This window comes from Syngnathus floridae, chromosome 1, assembly GCF_059516105.1.
Source record: "Syngnathus floridae isolate MCC-2025c chromosome 1, RoL_Sflo_1.0, whole genome shotgun sequence".
NCBI lineage: Eukaryota > Metazoa > Chordata > Actinopteri > Syngnathiformes > Syngnathidae > Syngnathus > Syngnathus floridae.
The window spans coordinates 21,399,275-21,416,573 of NC_142413.1; the positions used below are offsets into that span (position 1 = coordinate 21,399,275).

A 17,299-nucleotide genomic window follows, 5' to 3' on the forward strand; every position below is an offset into this window, starting at 1 on the left:
CAGCATTTTAAGTGAGCCGGGACCTCGCTTTTTTTTTTTTTTAAACTCCTTGTATCCCAAAGAGGAATTTCGCTCGCATGCCACGAAATGGAGGAGCCACAAGACAGACCGCTTAATACAGAAAAGGGAGGTAGACTTGGATGCCATTTAAAACTTATGTGTGGGCTTTTACAGTCCTATTAATATGAGAAGGTAAAGGGTAGGGAAGCTTTTTCCGATCAGGGGCCGTTTTAGTTTTTTTATAAATTTATTGAAAAATGTCCAACATATCAAAGTAGAGTCCACAAGGGAAATATACCTTGTAGTTACATAAAGAATCTAATCTTGTTTTGAACATTAATCTCAGTCATAAGAGGGTGTGCACACTTGTGCAACCATTGTTTGATGCATATTTTCAATTGACTTGTACTGGTTACAGGTCACATTATTGATGGGAAAGGTTTTGAAATAATGTAATGATTTTGGTCTAATTTTTCTTATAATACAAAAAAACAGTTACACCGAATCCAGCTAGGTGGAATATTTCCGCAGCAGAACATCATACAGTTAAGATTAGACGATAGAAGTCAGCAGTGGCATATGGCGTAATGTATAAAATTGTTTTTGACACATCACAGCAGGAGAAGTGAGAGTCTGGTGTCACTTTTTGCAACGGTGTGAACAGCCAGTTGTGTAGAAAGTACTGAACCACTGAACAGTTGGATGTATAAATTCAAAGGTGGAGAGGTCAAACTAAGATCACCTCAAAAGGTTATTCTGAATTTTAAGTTCATTTTAAAATGTCGCTGGTACCCCCTCAACATTTTAGTCGTGTAAAGTCAAACTTTATGACGTCAATATTTAATCAAAAAATGGAAACAGAATGTATGAATTTTTTTTATTGTAAGACAAAAATGTCTGACGTCTTAATGAAAGAAGTATATATATATACACATGTAACGACAAACACATTTTGTCATTCACAGAATGAATATTTTACTACAAAATAATGCTAATATTCTCAAGATTGTGTGTGACCACATTTAATTATCCCTGCTTGTGAGCGCTTAAAAAGGAATGCATGTGATCAGAAGCACAACTAATATACGGCTTTGTCTGCTGAGCTGTGCGCCCTCCCCAAGCACAAATACAAGCATCTAAATTTAATTGTGTACGTGAGAGCAGCGTTTTCCTCGTTTGGCCGGGGGCTCCTCTGGCTTCTGCCCTCCTCGCGTTCGCACAGCAGCAGGGCTGCCCTCCAGTTTGCGGGCCCCCTTGGCGGCGTTTGCCGGGCTCTTGGTTCCACTAGAAGGGCAAAAACAATGCTTTGAAAACGTGCGTGCATGGGTGTGAGGTGATGAAGATTAACTGACCGCGCAGCAGCTGCGGTCTCGTCTTTGCCGCTCAGTCGACTAGCCCTCGTGGAAGGTTTGCTGGGCTTATTTCTGAAAATGACCAATAAATATGACGCACATGTCAGCTGTAGGCAATTTTCAAAACAATTCCTATTATATATAAATACGCAGTACCGTTGTACAAGACTTGAAATGGCAACATTAAAAACACAAACATGAATATTTTCTTCTACTCTTTGTAGCTTAATGTTCAGTGTGTATTCCATGAACGCACAGCACCATACTGACCCCAAGAGGCCAAGGCGTATGCGCACACACGCACGCACACACACACACTTCAATGTCAAAGAAAACAACCGTGATTATTTTTCTCCATATTGGACAGAGTAAAAATCTTCTTTAATGTTTTAGTACTTTTAACGGTTAGAGCCTACAGATAATAAAAACATAAAATGCATCATCTCATGAAATGAGAACACTACATTAGATAACACAAACATTTTCATAAAAATAAGGTAGGAATGAGCCTTTTGAAAAGTATTTTCCTGTGTTGAATTAATCTGCATAAAATGCAAGTTTCACTTGTTGAATTGAAAGTAGTTCAATTATAAACAAACTTTTCTACAATAATCAAAATGACTGTGTACACGTTGGTCATCAAAGCAGAAGCAAGGAATCACCTTTCAGCTTCCAGACGAGATGCCAAGCGCGTTGTAGCTCGGCCTTTCTTTTCTTTGCCGTCGTGGTCTTTCTCTCCACCAATCTCGTCCTCGTCATTCTGCTCCGCCTCCTTTTCACCTGCAGTCTTCTCTTTTTTATCTGATAGTAGGACCGCAGATGTCAACTTAAAAAAATACTCTCCGTTTAGTTTTATTCAGAATCACTCAAGAGGGACAACAAAGAAGAACCTGAGTCATTTAAGGCCATTGCGGCCTTGGGCGGTCTTCCCCTCCGAGCCGGCTTCTTGGGAGTGGAACCTTGCTGCTCGTCAACCTGAAGACATTCCACAATACTCTCTTACTGGACTTGAAGTTGGCATGAGAATGACAAAGTAAGTCAAATAAGAAGACAGCATTTTAAACTTGCCTGCCCACGCACAATGTGGGGTTTCTGCTCACTGCTGCTCTCCTCCTTTGCATCCTCATTTTTGGGGGTAGAAACTGAAAAAGCGTTGACTGATTTAGACACCGTGAATCACACCCACAAGATTTTAAGAGCTGTCTCTTACTTGTGTCCTTCATTGTCTCCTTGTGTGTGTCCTTGATGCCCTCTTCACTTGTGTACTCATCAGTAGCATCCATTATGGCATCCTCATTTGTTTCCATAGTAGCCATCTCACTTGTGTCCTTAGATGCCTCCTCACTTGTGTCCTTGGATGCCTCCTCACTTGTGTCCTTAGATGCCTCCTCACTTCTGTCCTTAGATGCCTCCTCACTTGTATCCTTAGATGCCTCCTCACTTGTATCCTTAGATGCCTCCTCACTTGTATCCTTAGATGCCTCCCCACTTGTATCCTTAGATGCCTCCTCACTTGTGTGATTAGATGCCTCCTCACTTGTGTCCTTAGATGCCTCCTCATTTGTGTCCTTTGTTCTCTCTTCACTAACATCGGTTGTGGCTTCTTCATTTGAGTTCTTGGTCGCCTTCTCATGTGAGTCCTCTACTGCTTCCTTATTTGTGTCTTTGATGGCCTCCACGCTCGTATTTGTAGTCGCTTCCTCACTTTTACCATTTGAATCCTGCTCATCTGCTACTTGCATGGCTTCCTCACTTGTGCTCTTTCCAGCCTCATCCATTGTCTTCTCAAAAGTCTCTTCACCTGTGCTCTTTAGGGTTTCTTCACTTATGGTCTCTACACTTATGCCGGTCCGAGCCTCATTTGTGTTCTTTGTGTCCGCCCAACTTGTTTCAGCAGTGGCCTCCTTACTTGTGTCCTTCATGGCCTCCTCACTGGTGTTCTTGATCATTTCATCTCCCACTTGAGGTTCTCCATTCTTCGCTGATCTCTTCTTCTTTGCTGCGGGTTCATCTGATAATGAGGCCTTCATTTCAATCCGATCTACAGTACAGTAGAATTTCGGGATGGTTATTCAGTGAATCGAATGGTTATTCAGTTATGTATATACCTTGACGTTTAAGTGTAGAACAAACACTAAGTCTCACATCTGCTTCCGTAGCTGTCACATTTAACCTTTTTGTTAAAAATAATTTTATCAGTACAGAAGTGAATGAAAAGTTAACCTTAATACGCTTTCTATTATTTCTTATGGCAAAAATAAATTCAAAATACACTCCATTATCGGAGTGCACATTGAAAATGAGTGTAATAGATGTACTTGATTGCAGTCCTACCAGCAGCGTTACCCTTGGCTGCTGGACGTCTTCCTCTGCGACCTGGCGTCTGCTCCTTTTTCTCCAATTGCTTCAGCGGCTCCTCCTCCACTTCTTCCGTGGCTTTAGACGATCGTCCCCTGCGCGGCGTTTTTACCTCCACAACCTTCGGCTGTTCAGTTTCCTACCAACAAAGAAAAAAGTTTATTTCACTTTTCTTTTTTCTTGAATAAATTAACATTGAGCGTCTCTAACCTCAGATGACGGTTCTTTTGCATCCTGATCACTACCTACTGAACAAATGAAGTGGGTGTTGTCAAAGCTCCCTTTGGCAAAAGTGCCACACTTCTAACATCTACCATCTCAGAATTATTACCGCATTCATTCACTGCTGCAACATTCTGATTTGACAGCTTTCGTTTAGGTCTGCCTCGTCCTCTTTCCTGCTGTGAAAAAATAGGAAATATTACACAGACAATTGGAACACCTAAGGCATAAAAAGATAATCCCACTGCGCATGTAAAAATTACCTTCTTGGACACCTCAGAGTTCTTCGCCGGCTCAAGGATGTCTGAGCTCTCACCTAGATCAATGTTGACAAAGACAACAAAAACATAGCAATCGACGTGGTTCAACTTGGAATCATATTGCCATCAAGGTCTCAAACCAGTATTACAATTACGCACTTTCTTGTTTGGCCACTTCTGTTCCACTCTTGGGTTCTGTGACCACTCCAGTTGGAAAGCAGAGTTCCACCTAAAGCAGATCGGAAAGTGATAAAGCTGTGGACTGTTACCTAGTGAACAAAACATCTAACTTACAGTTTGTGCACCACGCTCCTCCTCGTCCTGTTTTTGCAGATCCAGTTTGCCTGATGATGAGAAGGCAGCTATTAACAAAATTGAAATCAATAAATAGTCATCATTTCCTACTGCGGTTGTAGTCTGTCGTGATGCAGAAATGCATTTTTGAGAGTGTTTCTAATTTTGCATGGAAAAAAATAAACTGCAATGTAGTGGACCACAGCTTGTGCATACTGTTACCTGATTACATGGTGCTGCTGTACCTAAAGAAATGGCCTGCAAGTGTATTCGGTCCTTTCTTAAATTCATCACGTACCGTTACCGACGTCCATCTGCTCCATGGCTAATATCTCATCTGTCTATAATTCAGAAGATAAATTGTTACATTTTAATCTCATTTATGGTAACTAAGAAAAGGAGAGTAAATTTTCTCACATTGGCCCGTGTCAGCGTGTCGACATCTGACGCGGTTTGCACTGAAAATGACACGAGACAAGACGTTATGTCAGATGGAGAAAAATGCCTTTTTGTGACATGCGTGCTCACCTTGTGGACTGTCAACATGCTCTAGAGTAGCTGCCTCACAAGGATGCACAGCAACATTCCCCTCCACGTTTCCTGTGCCGTCATCAGCAACTGGAGCGTCTTCAATCGAACAGTCAGCGTCACAAAAAAATTCTGCAATCATATTTCTGACCTATGGGATATTTGACTGCATTTACCATGTTCATCAGAAGGTGCTGCCTCATTTTCAGCTAGCGCTGAGTCGGCAGCTTTCTCTCCAGTTTGAGTCTTTTCATTCGAAGAAAGGTCTTGTGGCTTGGAGTCTTTCTCCTGCACACACACGCACAGAATGGTCACTTCAAGACATCAAAGCAGTGTCTCATCAATGTTTGAAATAAAGACAGACAACTATATTAGAATAAAGTAAACTAAAAGCCTGAAGGCAACAAAGATGGTTTACCTGGAGAGCAGGCAGCAAGGGGAGTTTGTCACTTGCTGCATCCATTTCAGATTTTTCTTTTAAGAGGAAAACATCAACAGATTTTTCTGTTACGAGGAAAACATCACTATTGGATTTAAACAAGTCGCACGTCGAGATAGCACATTCAAAGTGAAATTCTCGAAACTCTTTTGGAATACACTTGATTGGTTGCCAACACCTGTTCCCTTTTTTGGACTTGTTAGAGGGCAGCTACTTGTGTAAAAGTACTGAAATTGACAAGCAAATCACATTAATTACCTTCACGATTCAATTTGTCACCCTCACTCTTCACAGTCTGGTATGCAAAGTCAGAAGCCTCTTCTTGTGGGTTCTGCTTTTTCTCCTCGAGCATCGGCTCCTCTGTTTCCTCTTTTAGTCCGTGACTCATGAAGGCGGAAGACAAAGCGCTGTCGGGGTCCATGGAGAGCAGCGTGAGGGCCGCCTCTTTCATCTTCATGTCGGCGTCCTGCAGGGTCGCCTGGAGTTGGCCGTGCTCTCCGCCGACCGCCACGTGGAGCCTGGCATCCATGGCCGAGGTGCACACGTCCATCAGCGTCAGCAGAGCATCGGCCTCCGGTGGCACGACGGGCATTTCCTGCACTGGCGTCTTCACTTCAGGGGCGATGTCGCTGAAAGGTTCGCAAGCGCCGTCAGAGGAGACGATGGCCGATTCGGAGAGTGTCGCTTGCATTGGCGTCTCCTCGGCCTCCGTGGAAACAGACATGTCTGACTTGTCAACCTTGTCTTCTGTGGGTGCTTTCTTCCCCTCGTGGTTCTCCTCTTTCTTCTCTTTCTTGTCCGCTTTTTTCTTTGCGCTCTTGACAACAGGCTCTTCAGAGCTTCTCCTCTGCTCCTTCACAGGGCCCTCCTTCTTCTTTTCCTTTTCAGGTTTGCCGGCACCCGAGGCCCCACGAATGTCCAAACTGTGAGTTTTTTTGTCCATCTTGGATGCCGTGTGGGACTTGAGTTCCTCTCTGGGTTTGGATTTTTCCATGGATTTTCCTTTCTCTGCTTGTTTGACTCTCTTTGGGGATTTGTCGCTGTCGGCAAGAGACTTGTTGGGTTGCTCTGCTTTTGTCTTTTCTTTGTTTTCCGTTTTTAGTTTGGGTTTGTCCTCACTGTGGCTCTTGGACCTTTTCAGGATGTCTTTGCCTTGTTTCTCCTTCTTCTTACCGCTGTCCACTCCTTGTGCCACCTCAGGCCGATCCTCAGAGGAGCCAGAAGAATCGTGATAGAGCGCTTGCTTTGACTCACTTTTTGTTATTTTAACCCCTTTGATCTTTTCTTTCTCTTTCATCTTGTCTTTCTCACGACTCTTGTCTTTGTCAACAGACAGGGCCCGCATCCTCTTGGCTGAAGCCTCGTCAGCCTCGGAAGCAGAAGTCTTCAGTTCCTTTGTACTGGTCATTTTCTTCTCATTTTTCACTTTAGGCTTTTTCTCACTTCTCTCATCAGAGGACGTCCTGGCAGTCATGCTCTCCTTTTGCTGAGATTCGTTGACCTGGAGTTCAGATTTCTTCTCCTGCTTCAGTTTGACCTTGGGGAGCTCCTCAGACATAGAGCGTTCCTTCTCCTTGCGCTCCTTGCGGGGCGGGCGGTCAAACTTCCCGACGGATCGCTGCCTGAGAGCCTCCTGTGAGCCCAGCTCCAAGTCCAAGATGAAGGCGTGCGTGCGACTTTTGTCAGGGAGCTTCTTGGCGTCACCCAAATCTTCAGAGATGCCGCCGCTCCCGCTTGTAATTCGGTGCCTCTCGTCAGGTACCGAAGACTCGGACTGATTTCTCACCAGCTTCTGATGTAGGCTGCGCAATGGTGTTGATTTTACTTCCTGAAAAGGATAAAATAGTAATAGCTCATCATATCAGTTTTCTGTCACTGGAGCCTGTCCCAACCATTCACACTCATATGAACAACTATGCAGTGGCAGAGCGATGCAGGGGTCCGCAGAGGGCACTGTCCCCGCTCCTTTTTATTATGCTTGGACCAGGTGCCAGAACAAATAACTGACTTTTGGGTATGTTCCAATTTTTCTGCAATTTTTTCCCCCATATATCCACCCAAAGGGAAAATATATCTTCATCAGCATTTTCTACTGAATTGGGGGGGGGGGGGTAGATATTTTTGGATTTGTTTGTTTCAGAAGCAATTTCAGAAGCTTCATAAAACCCAACTTATATATTATTTAGAGAGCAAAAACATACAAACTTCATAAAGGGAACTAGACTTGAAACCCAAAGCTCAGAACAGTGAGGAACATGTGTTTGCCACTACCCCACCATGCTGCTCATCATATTTACTGTTGACTTTACTTCCACCCATGTTGGTCACATACTGGTTTCTTTGATGTTTCTCCTGCTTCTCCTTTTTTCTTGCTGGTCACCTCATCTTCTTTCCTGAATGAACACAATCATGAGCCGATTCCATTTAAAAAGAAAAAGGCAAAAAAGTACACAAGAGATCTTTTGGACTCACCTTGAGTCGAGCTTCCTCATTCTGCTGAGAGCCACTTTTTTCTCCAGAACTTTACGCTCTTTACGGGCTTCTTTGGCTCGGGGTGTTTTGAGTCCAGTCGACATGCTGCTCTTCTGTTTTTTGTGATCTGTGCGGGACATGATGACCAAGTACCACAACTGAGTTCAGCATTAGAACAGACACAAAATCAGCTGCAAGTCCATAATCTTACAATATATTCTATAAATTAACCAGAGTAGATTACTATTAGGCACCAATAGCAACAATCAAGTGAAGGAAAACAGAAGAAGGTTTGGACATACTTTATCATATCCAAATATTTGACTGTCTGGTACTCACGACATTTATTGTATACATGTATTTTATTTCTTCAGCCAGCAAACTAACTACTTAGCTATTCATTGGCTGAGTAAATATTTTTCAAGCACTTTTAAGCTTGATGATACGCACATTTGATGATCGAGTAATTTATGAACCACAGCGAACAAACTTTGAGCTATATGGCACAAAAGAGATAGGACTTGGTAGCAGACGATGATGCTGAAACATGGACACACGCATCTTCACACAACATCAAATCCAAATAGCAATACCTTGTTCTTCAGATTGTGCTGCTTTCATCTTGCGTTTCTCTTCCATTCGCTCTCGATTTTGCTGCCTTTTGAGCAGACGTTCTTCTTTGTCCTTGGCCTGACGGGCACATCGAAAATACACGCATGGTGATAGTAGACTCTAGGGCTGAACGATTTTGAAAAATGCAATTTTTTCCCCCTCTCAATATTGTGATTGGGATTTACTAAACAATTATATATATTTTTTTATTATTACTGCAGAATATAAGTGCAGAGACACAACTTCTTTTCACATGTGTTAAAATAGAAAAGATTTAATTCCTTGATTCCTCATCTGTCCAACTCACCGCAGATCTCCGCCTTTCCTCGACAGTGACCTCGTCATCAGAGTCGCTATAGTAACGGGAGTACAGAAAGGGCTTGTGGACATAGGCCTTGCGGCGAGGCTTACTCTCTTTGCCTTCTTCTCCCATCTCCTCACCTGCTTCTCTCTTGTCTAAGTTTTCACCTTAAAAGCGGGAACAGAAGGGGGGAAAAAGTATGAGCCGACATATAATTATGGTGCTATCTGTGGTGAAAAAAGATAGAGGACAAATAAAGTGAGACCATCTGGTGCACGCTCGCCCTCCTCAGAAGAATCAGACAACGGCTCCTCGTCTTCGCTCTCCCCTTCAAATGATGACAGGTCGCTGGTGTGCACGGAACTCACCGTGATGTCACTCAGGCCGTCCAAATCAGAGTCCTCCAAAGAATACTCTGCAAATTATCACACCACAATTTTTGGAACTCAACTAAAACATTAGCGACAACACTAAAAATTAGATAGCAAAATAAGATAATAACACGGTGCTATTTGTTAGCTTGTAAAAGATGTTTTGCATCGTTTGCTATCGTTAAGATAAACAGCTTCAAACTTTGTTTTTTGAAGAATTGTTCACTATCTTCCAAACTACAGCTTTTTTTTAACTGAGTCAACATGACTTCAATGCTAATATACAGCATTTGTATCTTGAGTTTCTGAAATAAAGTAAAATTTGACATACGTCATTTCTTTTTTGGGACAGCTAGATTTTTCACATAGAAATTGCTCACTGAAAACGAGCTTAGTAGTCACCAACCTTCTTTTATCCTCTCTTTGGCTTTCTGCTTGGCCTGGTAGTTTTCTTCCTCCTGTTTCTCCTCTGAAGGTTTCCCACTTGTTTTAACACCTACTTTCAGTTTCTCCTCAGCCTGGTCTTCCGCTCGTGGCTCTTCCTCCTCCATCTTTATTTCGTCCGTGGAGATTTCCTTCCCAATGTCCATCTGATCCGGAGCATCGGCTGTCGTTACCTCTAATTCCCGGAGCTCCTCCCCCAGATTTGCTTGGTCTGCCTCTTCCTCCTCCGTCTTTCTGTCTTCTTCCTCATCCAGACTCATGTCCTGCTCGCCATCCTCAACGGGCTCGTCAAGGGCTTTGCGTCCCTTCTCGGTGGACCTGATGTTGGCCTCCTGGTTAAGCGAGGTAATGGCGTCCAGGATGGACATGGCGTCTGTGGCAGCAGTGGATGTCGGCACGGATGTTGAGGCTGAACAATAACATGGTCTCAATTAACTATGATTAAATCCTCTATTTGACCATACATTTGATTGATGAGCAGGTGACTGGAAAATGACATCAAACGCACCCTGCTGAGGAATGACAGCGTCCACTTGGGTCTCCGTCGAGGACGTCGGCGCCGGCGGCTCCTCGCTGCTAGTGCCAGGTGACACAAATTGGTCGACCACTTTCTCTACTTGCGGCCTGAAGATGTGGTTGACCTTGGGATCCACCACCTGGGCCACGATTCTGTCCACACCCTGCTCCAGCATGCCGGATCTAAGAGGGATGAACTGCTTAAAATTTTGCTAAGTTAATTTCAAACATGAATGCATAGAGAGCAGTTGTAAAAAAGGATAAGAAAATAATACTAACTGCAACACCAGCTGCCTGATGTTGTTCCGCAACTGGTTTTTGTTCAACTGGGGGCTCCATGTATGGTTGGAGAGGTGATTGGAGACAAAGTTGTCCACTCGTTGTTTCAGGTTCAGATATGCTGGCTGTAAAAGATATGCAAACGTTTCATGGTGCGGTGTGTCGACTCAAATGTAACAATGTTTATCCAGCAATGTTGCAAATAAATTGTTAAAAAAAAAATACAGTTCTGGAAACCGTAACTGTTGCGCTTGTCAATGTCGCACATTTACACCCAACAAAAAGATGACAAACTATTGCTGCACATTCCTAAAAACAAAACAAAAAAGATCAATTGAAACATTTGATAAGTATTATTTTACTTTTATCTACTTTATTCACTTTTTATACATGCAGTTGTCATGTTCATGCTTAAGTTTCTTAATGTGGTCTCAAATTTCCCTTTGAACATGTAAGCAAATTTAAAAATGTGGGGGTTATTTTTCGACTATATATGTCTTCATTATAATTTCTTGTGAATTGGCAACAAGAAAAAAAATGTGGATCTCAGGGTACCAAGAGCTTAGAACCATTGCTCCAAAAATGATTTGTAAATACTCTGGTCATCTACGCCAGAAAATGCTCGTCCGTTTGTTTTCAAACGGCACCTGTTGCACCTGCTGTCAAGGCTTCCTGTCCATCAGCTTCGTGTTCATTGATTGAGATGCTATAGTCATCTCAAAATGATGATCAAAATTGAGATGAGAGAATCTCTTTTTTCAGTATTTACATTCATATTTTTGTTAGCCGTGTGCCGTGAGATTTTTCTATTTTCGTTCAATATAGTTTGAGGACGACCACTGTTTGAAAGGATCATCATCAACATTTTCGAACTTATCAATGCAGTTTTGTGTAAGCCTATACGCGAGACGTTCGTCGCGAATCAACACGGTTACATTTTGATAACGACAACATGACCTCACAAGGAGAATATTAGCTCAGCAACAATATCGTTATTGAAACACGCTTCAAGCAAACCTGCGCGACCTGTATTATCGCGATCAATGAAGACCGCTTGCAACATTGCGGGTATGGTAAAGAAACAGTTATCATAATTTAAAATTTTGCAATAAATCCCTTTAATCACAATTAGCAGTACACTATTAGTTCTACTTTTGCAGCAGTACGTGGAATATTGTGGTTAGCTAGCATATATCAACAGATGCAGTGAGCCGATTTGATCGGTACTTTGAAATAATAGCATGCCCACCGAAGCATTAAACCAACACTTTACTTTTACACTATTTATTTTGTCGTTACCTTAGTGTCGACATCTGCGAGGCAGTCTCTCCTGAACTGGTCGAAGAGTCCTTGAGTTTTTAAGTGATTGACGATCATTGACACTAGCTGCGGATCACCCGGTGGTAAACCCGCCATATTGAAATTAATCAGATTCTTTATTAATCATTAAATATAATCATATCGTGACCGAACGCAAGAGTTTTTGTTTTGGGTTACGTCGGTGTGAGCGCGGTTTCAACCCGGAAGAGTTTAAATACAAACAGATCAGTCAACCGGAAATACAACGACGGCGTTGTGTTTCAAAAATTGAGGCTCGTGCGATTCGTGAATAAACCAAACGCTAAGAAGCGAAATGAATTATATACAACAATTATTTGATCAAATAAATACACACATGTTAAATACATTTTTAAATAGATTTCAACAAATTATATTAGTTTCCAAAGTATAATGTAAAATTAGATAAAATAATACATTTTAGTCAGCTAAAATCGATCGATTAAACCCCGTATGTGGCTGCAGGTCATAGTATTCTGTCCAACCCTTGCTGACAAGCATTACTATCGAACAGCAATGTTTCACAACAGTCAGACATTTTATCACGTTCTATCTCAACAATTCTTGGCGTTAGGAGACCTGCAGTGAAACTGAATCGTCGCAGAGTAAAATACTTTGGATTTCCGTGCTCTAATTGACATAAATGAGTGTGACAACAAAACCTCATGGCAGCGGTGGGATTCGAACCCACGCCCCCGAAGAGACTGGAGCCTTAATCCAGCGCCTTAGACCGCTCGGCCACGCTACCCTCTTCAATTCAGAAGTAAAATACTCAAGATATCTCGGTTTTATATAATCAAGTTGGTAAAATCGATATTGTAAAAAATATGAATATGCAAATTTATTTTGAATTTTAATCATAGCAAAAATCTATCAATATTATTTCCACTAAAAAACTGCATAAGAATTAACATTCTGAAAAATAAACAAGGTTTCCCATGTTGAATTTAACTAATGAATACATAAATGAAAATTTCCACAATACTTATTTATTGATATGCACCCATAAATTAAAACATCACTCTGTAGAAGATACAAGATGAAGAATACCTGAAGACCCAATAGCAGGACATTTACTAAAAAAAAATGCAGGACAGAGAATATAGTACACCCATCACAAACATAAAGGAAGCTTGGATTGAGCTCATGAGGTTTTGGTAGGACAAACAGGGGGGGGTAAGATCCGCCGAGAGTTGTTACGGACCCACGGGTGATCAATGACACACTGTAGCGATAGACGATCGGCGGGGCAGTGGCGAAGCAGCTTGCCGATCAGGTCGCGTGCACCTTCTGAAATGATGCTTGGGAACTTCAGATCCACCTGCACAAGAATGGAAAAGAATTTGGGATGGTTCATGATCCTACGGTGGATTTTGCTTTCACCCTCCCATAATAATGAGCTAAGTTGCAGTTTTGACTTTTCTGCACCTTCTCCGCCAGGATGCTGGCCACTTCTGTTCAAATCATCTGCCCCCCCATCCACCCCCTTCTGTTTTAGTCAGTGATGCAATTTGAGGACTTACTACTTGAACTGGGGCTTTTTAGCAAACCATAGCACATCGAGTCTCATTTACTAATAAATGCGTAAAATGTTCATACTCTAACCAAAGATCCAAACCAAATTTCTCGGGTTTGATCCCTAGCCATTGTGACCATGTCGAAGTCTCCTTGAGCAAGACACCGAAACACTAGGTGCTCTTGATGGCGATAACAGTAGGTGAATGAGGAAGCAGTGTGAAGCGCTTTGAACACAAACAGTAAAAGAGCGCTATACAAATGGCAGTCCATTCACTAAGTGTATAGCACGACAAATCACCGTCAGATTCAGAGCGCACGACTACCAGCCCATTCTATTTGCGTGTATGTTGATGAATTAGAAATCTCTAAATTTGGTTTCACCAATTTATGTCAAGACAAATTCTTGATCTTCTGTTATGAATGACTGAGGCTGCAATTTTGCCTGAAAAAGGTATATAATAAGAAGGCTGATTGTTCATGACCCACCTTGGTGATTCTTTTGTACGTATCAACATGAGAAGAAGATTCAAAGGGAGGTTTCCCCACAAGACACTCATAACAGAGGATCCCGATGCACCACAGGTCCACTTTCTCACTATGTGTGCGGCCCTCAATCATCTCAGGAGGAAGGTAGTCCAGCGTCCCGCACATCGTGCGCCGCCTGCACAAATATCAATACGGTACATGAAGTATGCAATCGCGGCTTCAAAACAAATCAGTTTCAAAACGTTTTACAATTTGTTAGGTGCTGCATACCTGAGCGAAGGTGCATGAACTGACCAACCAAAATCAGCAATTTTCAGCTCTCCACGGTAGCCAAGTAGTAGATTCTCTGGTTTGATGTCACGATGGATCACTTTCTTTGCATGACAGTACAGCAGTGCATCGGAGATCTCTTCCATAAGCTGGAAATGCAAACAGCAATGTATTCAGAACTTTAACCACTTGTGGAAAAAAAAGAAACACGATTAATTTAGTGATCAAAGGCGAGCAAAACAAACTAACATATGAAGGCATTACAGACGAACTTTCTGACAGCTCAGATATCAGAGCTTATTTGTCTGTTTCTTTAGTCACGTTACACGCATGCGCAGTACTTGATGCAGTGACATGAGCGAGCATAGATATCAACAAGGAAATAAAAGCCGAAAAACAGATTGACTGACCATTCACGCCGACAATGATTGGTTGAGGTTTTTCTGGTCCCATAGAGCGCACGGTTCATATGTAATAATACTTTACAGATTTTAAGATGACCTATTTAACGGTCGGTCATTGGTATGTGGGGAGAAATTTGAGAAATGGATCCTCACTAATACCTTTATTTTTAAAAAATCATTAAAGATCGAGTGTGTTTGAAAAAGATAACAGCAGCCACAATTTGTGTTAATAAAACAAACCAAAACTATACCAACAGTTGACTGAGCCGGCCTGTGGATAGTGACATGACTTTAAATTAAAACTAATCCGAAACTACATTTAAGTAATCAAACCCAACACACCTGCTCTAAAAATGACTTAAAACAAACTAAAGTCCAAACGAAATAAAAGCTAATTTAAAAAAAAAAAATGGAAATGCTGCAAACATGAGACGATCATTCAGAATGACACCATCGCCACTGACCAAATGATCGCGGCTCGGTTCATAGCACAATGGCTTACAGTGGCAGTGCGCTGATCGTCAAAGCGTCCTAATCTCTGGAGCTCCTTGTATAACTCGCCACGTGGCGCATACTCCAGCACCAAAAACACCCTCTTACGGTCATGGAAATAGTTGTAAAAGCGAAGGATGTTGGGATGCCTGAAGGGGTAAAAAAAACACAAATATTTATCAATACAGTAATATTTCCACTAACGATTTTCACAGCATGACTATCATAAAATATAGAATTGTTTTTGTTAAAAACAGCAGCATTGGATCAGAAAGGATTGTATTTGACTGTAGAGAATTCTACTGTAGTGTTTAGTCAATGTGGCAAAATCAAATACAGAAGAAGACACTTACTTGAGGTGAGCCTGGATCTCGATTTCCCTTCTGAGTTGGTGCTCTACACCCTCCTTCTCCATCTGGGACTTGAACAACACTTTGAGAGCTACAATGGCTTGCAGCTTCTTCACCTTGGCGAGGTACACATTGCCAAACTTGCCTTTCCCCAGTGGTCGACCGATGTCAAAGTCTTCAATACTGATCTGCCTGTTTGTAAAAAAAGAATAAAAAAAAAAAATAGGGGGGGGGGGGTCAAGAGTGGATTGGTAAAAAACAAAAAAAACAACAAAAAAAACAACAACAACTAGCTAACATTGAGGGCTGCGCCTCAAACAATGTGAAGAATTCAGTTACAAAAAAGTGAAGGCAAACCTTCGCCATGAAGCTTCATTTTTTCTCATGGAATAATATAACCTCAGACTCATGTGCCACTTAGTGTTGCAGATTTACTGATGACCAAACTACTTTATTCCTACCAAACCATGGAAACTTTACCTTGCCCTCTAAAAAAAAAGAGAATCTGCAATCATTTAAATGTTGCCAAAACCTACTGTAATCACATTGACAACTACTTTAAAAATAAATTCAAAACTTATTTTAAATGAATTTTAACAGAAGAACATCCATAAATGTTTAACACAAAACTCTGTGAGAAAGGGGATTGCTGTGTACTTACTTTGGAACCAAACTGGAGGATGAACCAACATATTGTCTTACAGGTTCTGAAATTGATATACACTTTATCAGTCAAGTAATTGCAAAATTCACAATTGATTTTTTAAAGGGGGCTCACATTACCCATAACATTTTTGTCTGTGGCTCGTCCCGGTCTAACCCGAACACGTTGTGGGCCAGCCAGGATGCTCGAGGTCTAGTCAAACGTGTAAAAAGCAGAAATGAATTACCATCTTGACTCAAGATGCTCCAAGTAGAATCACATTTCTGCACGGACATTTTGTTTGCAGGACAAAGAAAAAATACATATATGTAATAGTAAATAAATATACACTTGTGTGGATTTAATTTACACCATCTTCTTGGGTACCATAAATGTTGACTTTTGATGTTAATAATTTGTAATTGTAAAATAAATGGCTCAATAGTACAGAGGTACATTGTTATGTAAAACACACACACAGACGTATAAGGATCCACTAGATTTCAATACAACTGCAGAATTACAACACCAACATGTTAGTTCACCGCATGTTTTCATTTTACCTGTTGCTGGAAAGCCCTTGGCTCGTGATTTTCTTTCTCCTATAGAGAAATACATGTTACTTAATCGTCCTTCAGATTTTAATGCAATTGGTTAGCAACCAAAATTACAAATCAACATTTTTTAAGACAGTTTAACATGAATTGTTCGTAATATATTGTCAGTCGTCTGGTAACATACAAGTGAAGGCTACATTATACACAGTGCAAAAAGTGAATGCATATGTATTATGTGCCAGGACATGAACCAATAATGGCAACGATTAGCAATCACTACAATGTTTGCAGATAACTGCCCTTTTAAATGCGATTATCATGAACAAAGGACATACATACGGAACAGCTGTAAATAACGACTAGGTCGCAAACGACGTTATTATCATCGACAACACGCTGTATGAACTAGGTGAAACTGTAATAACTCGGAATTAGCACAAGGACTGGATTGTTTTACAATTACGATACGAAAATAATACACGTTACCTGCATCTTTGCGTGAAATTGGCAGTTTTATAGTGTCTTAACTCTTCCTCAGAACGATCACTTCCGCCAACTTTTTCAAAATGACAAGACGGGCTAAGCTGATTGGCCGGCGTGTTACACATCGAGAGTTTCCATTGGCCAGGAGAGATGGAAAGAAAAAAACCGAGACGTTGTGAATGTACCAAAAAAAAAAAAAACATTCCACCTTCCGTTGCTATGTACAGTAGGTTTAAAAATAATTTATGGAAAAATAATAATTAATAAATAACAAGCGTTTCGTATCTTACGAGTAAAAAATTTGTTTGAA

General features: G+C 41.3%; 2 protein-coding genes and 1 non-coding gene across 11 annotated transcripts; all 3 read right to left on the minus strand.

Moving 5' to 3' along the window:
* Nucleotides 1–863: 863 nt before the first annotated feature.
* bod1l1 (biorientation of chromosomes in cell division 1 like 1) lies at nucleotides 864–11,991 on the minus strand. Of its 7 annotated transcripts, none has more exons than XM_088385951.1 (27): nucleotides 11,748–11,991; nucleotides 10,449–10,573; nucleotides 10,162–10,352; nucleotides 9,616–10,062; nucleotides 9,104–9,253; nucleotides 8,845–9,005; nucleotides 8,519–8,615; nucleotides 7,926–8,052; nucleotides 7,786–7,846; nucleotides 5,712–7,281; nucleotides 5,433–5,488; nucleotides 5,191–5,302; nucleotides 5,015–5,113; nucleotides 4,904–4,944; nucleotides 4,785–4,827; nucleotides 4,487–4,536; nucleotides 4,352–4,421; nucleotides 4,196–4,248; nucleotides 4,042–4,111; nucleotides 3,921–3,955; nucleotides 3,687–3,849; nucleotides 2,563–3,393; nucleotides 2,421–2,494; nucleotides 2,243–2,327; nucleotides 2,015–2,153; nucleotides 1,353–1,424; nucleotides 864–1,284 (listed from the first exon to the last, which is right to left on the minus strand). In XM_088385951.1, the coding sequence occupies exons 1-27, from the start codon at nucleotides 11,862–11,864 to the stop codon at nucleotides 1,143–1,145; spliced, it is 5,181 nt and encodes a 1,726-aa protein (XP_088242077.1). In that variant the 5' UTR covers nucleotides 11,865–11,991; the 3' UTR covers nucleotides 864–1,142. The 7 variants fall into 7 exon arrangements, with proteins under 7 accessions (XP_088242077.1, XP_088242070.1, XP_088242050.1 ...); XM_088385944.1 differs by having other exon boundaries at nucleotides 3,921–3,958; XM_088385924.1 differs by having other exon boundaries at nucleotides 4,042–4,108; nucleotides 5,433–5,518.
* A 461-nt stretch (nucleotides 11,992–12,452) lies between these two features.
* Nucleotides 12,453–12,534, minus strand: trnal-aag (transfer RNA leucine (anticodon AAG)). The gene has a single exon. It is a non-coding gene; the product is annotated as a tRNA-Leu (tRNA).
* Nucleotides 12,535–12,755: 221 nt separating this feature from the next.
* Nucleotides 12,756–17,114, minus strand: LOC148404568 (aurora kinase B-like). Of its 3 annotated transcripts, none has more exons than XM_088385961.1 (9): nucleotides 16,993–17,114; nucleotides 16,513–16,551; nucleotides 16,090–16,162; nucleotides 15,968–16,013; nucleotides 15,310–15,498; nucleotides 14,967–15,105; nucleotides 14,061–14,209; nucleotides 13,791–13,965; nucleotides 12,756–13,107 (listed from the first exon to the last, which is right to left on the minus strand). In XM_088385961.1, exons 1-9 carry the CDS (start codon nucleotides 16,996–16,998, stop codon nucleotides 12,931–12,933), a joined length of 993 nt encoding a protein of 330 aa, XP_088242087.1. In that variant the 5' UTR covers nucleotides 16,999–17,114; the 3' UTR covers nucleotides 12,756–12,930. The 3 variants fall into 3 exon arrangements, with proteins under 3 accessions (XP_088242087.1, XP_088242103.1, XP_088242095.1); XM_088385977.1 differs by lacking the exon at nucleotides 16,993–17,114 and adding an exon at nucleotides 16,846–16,979; XM_088385969.1 differs by lacking the exon at nucleotides 16,993–17,114 and adding an exon at nucleotides 16,842–16,979.
* Nucleotides 17,115–17,299: the final 185 nt, after the last annotated feature.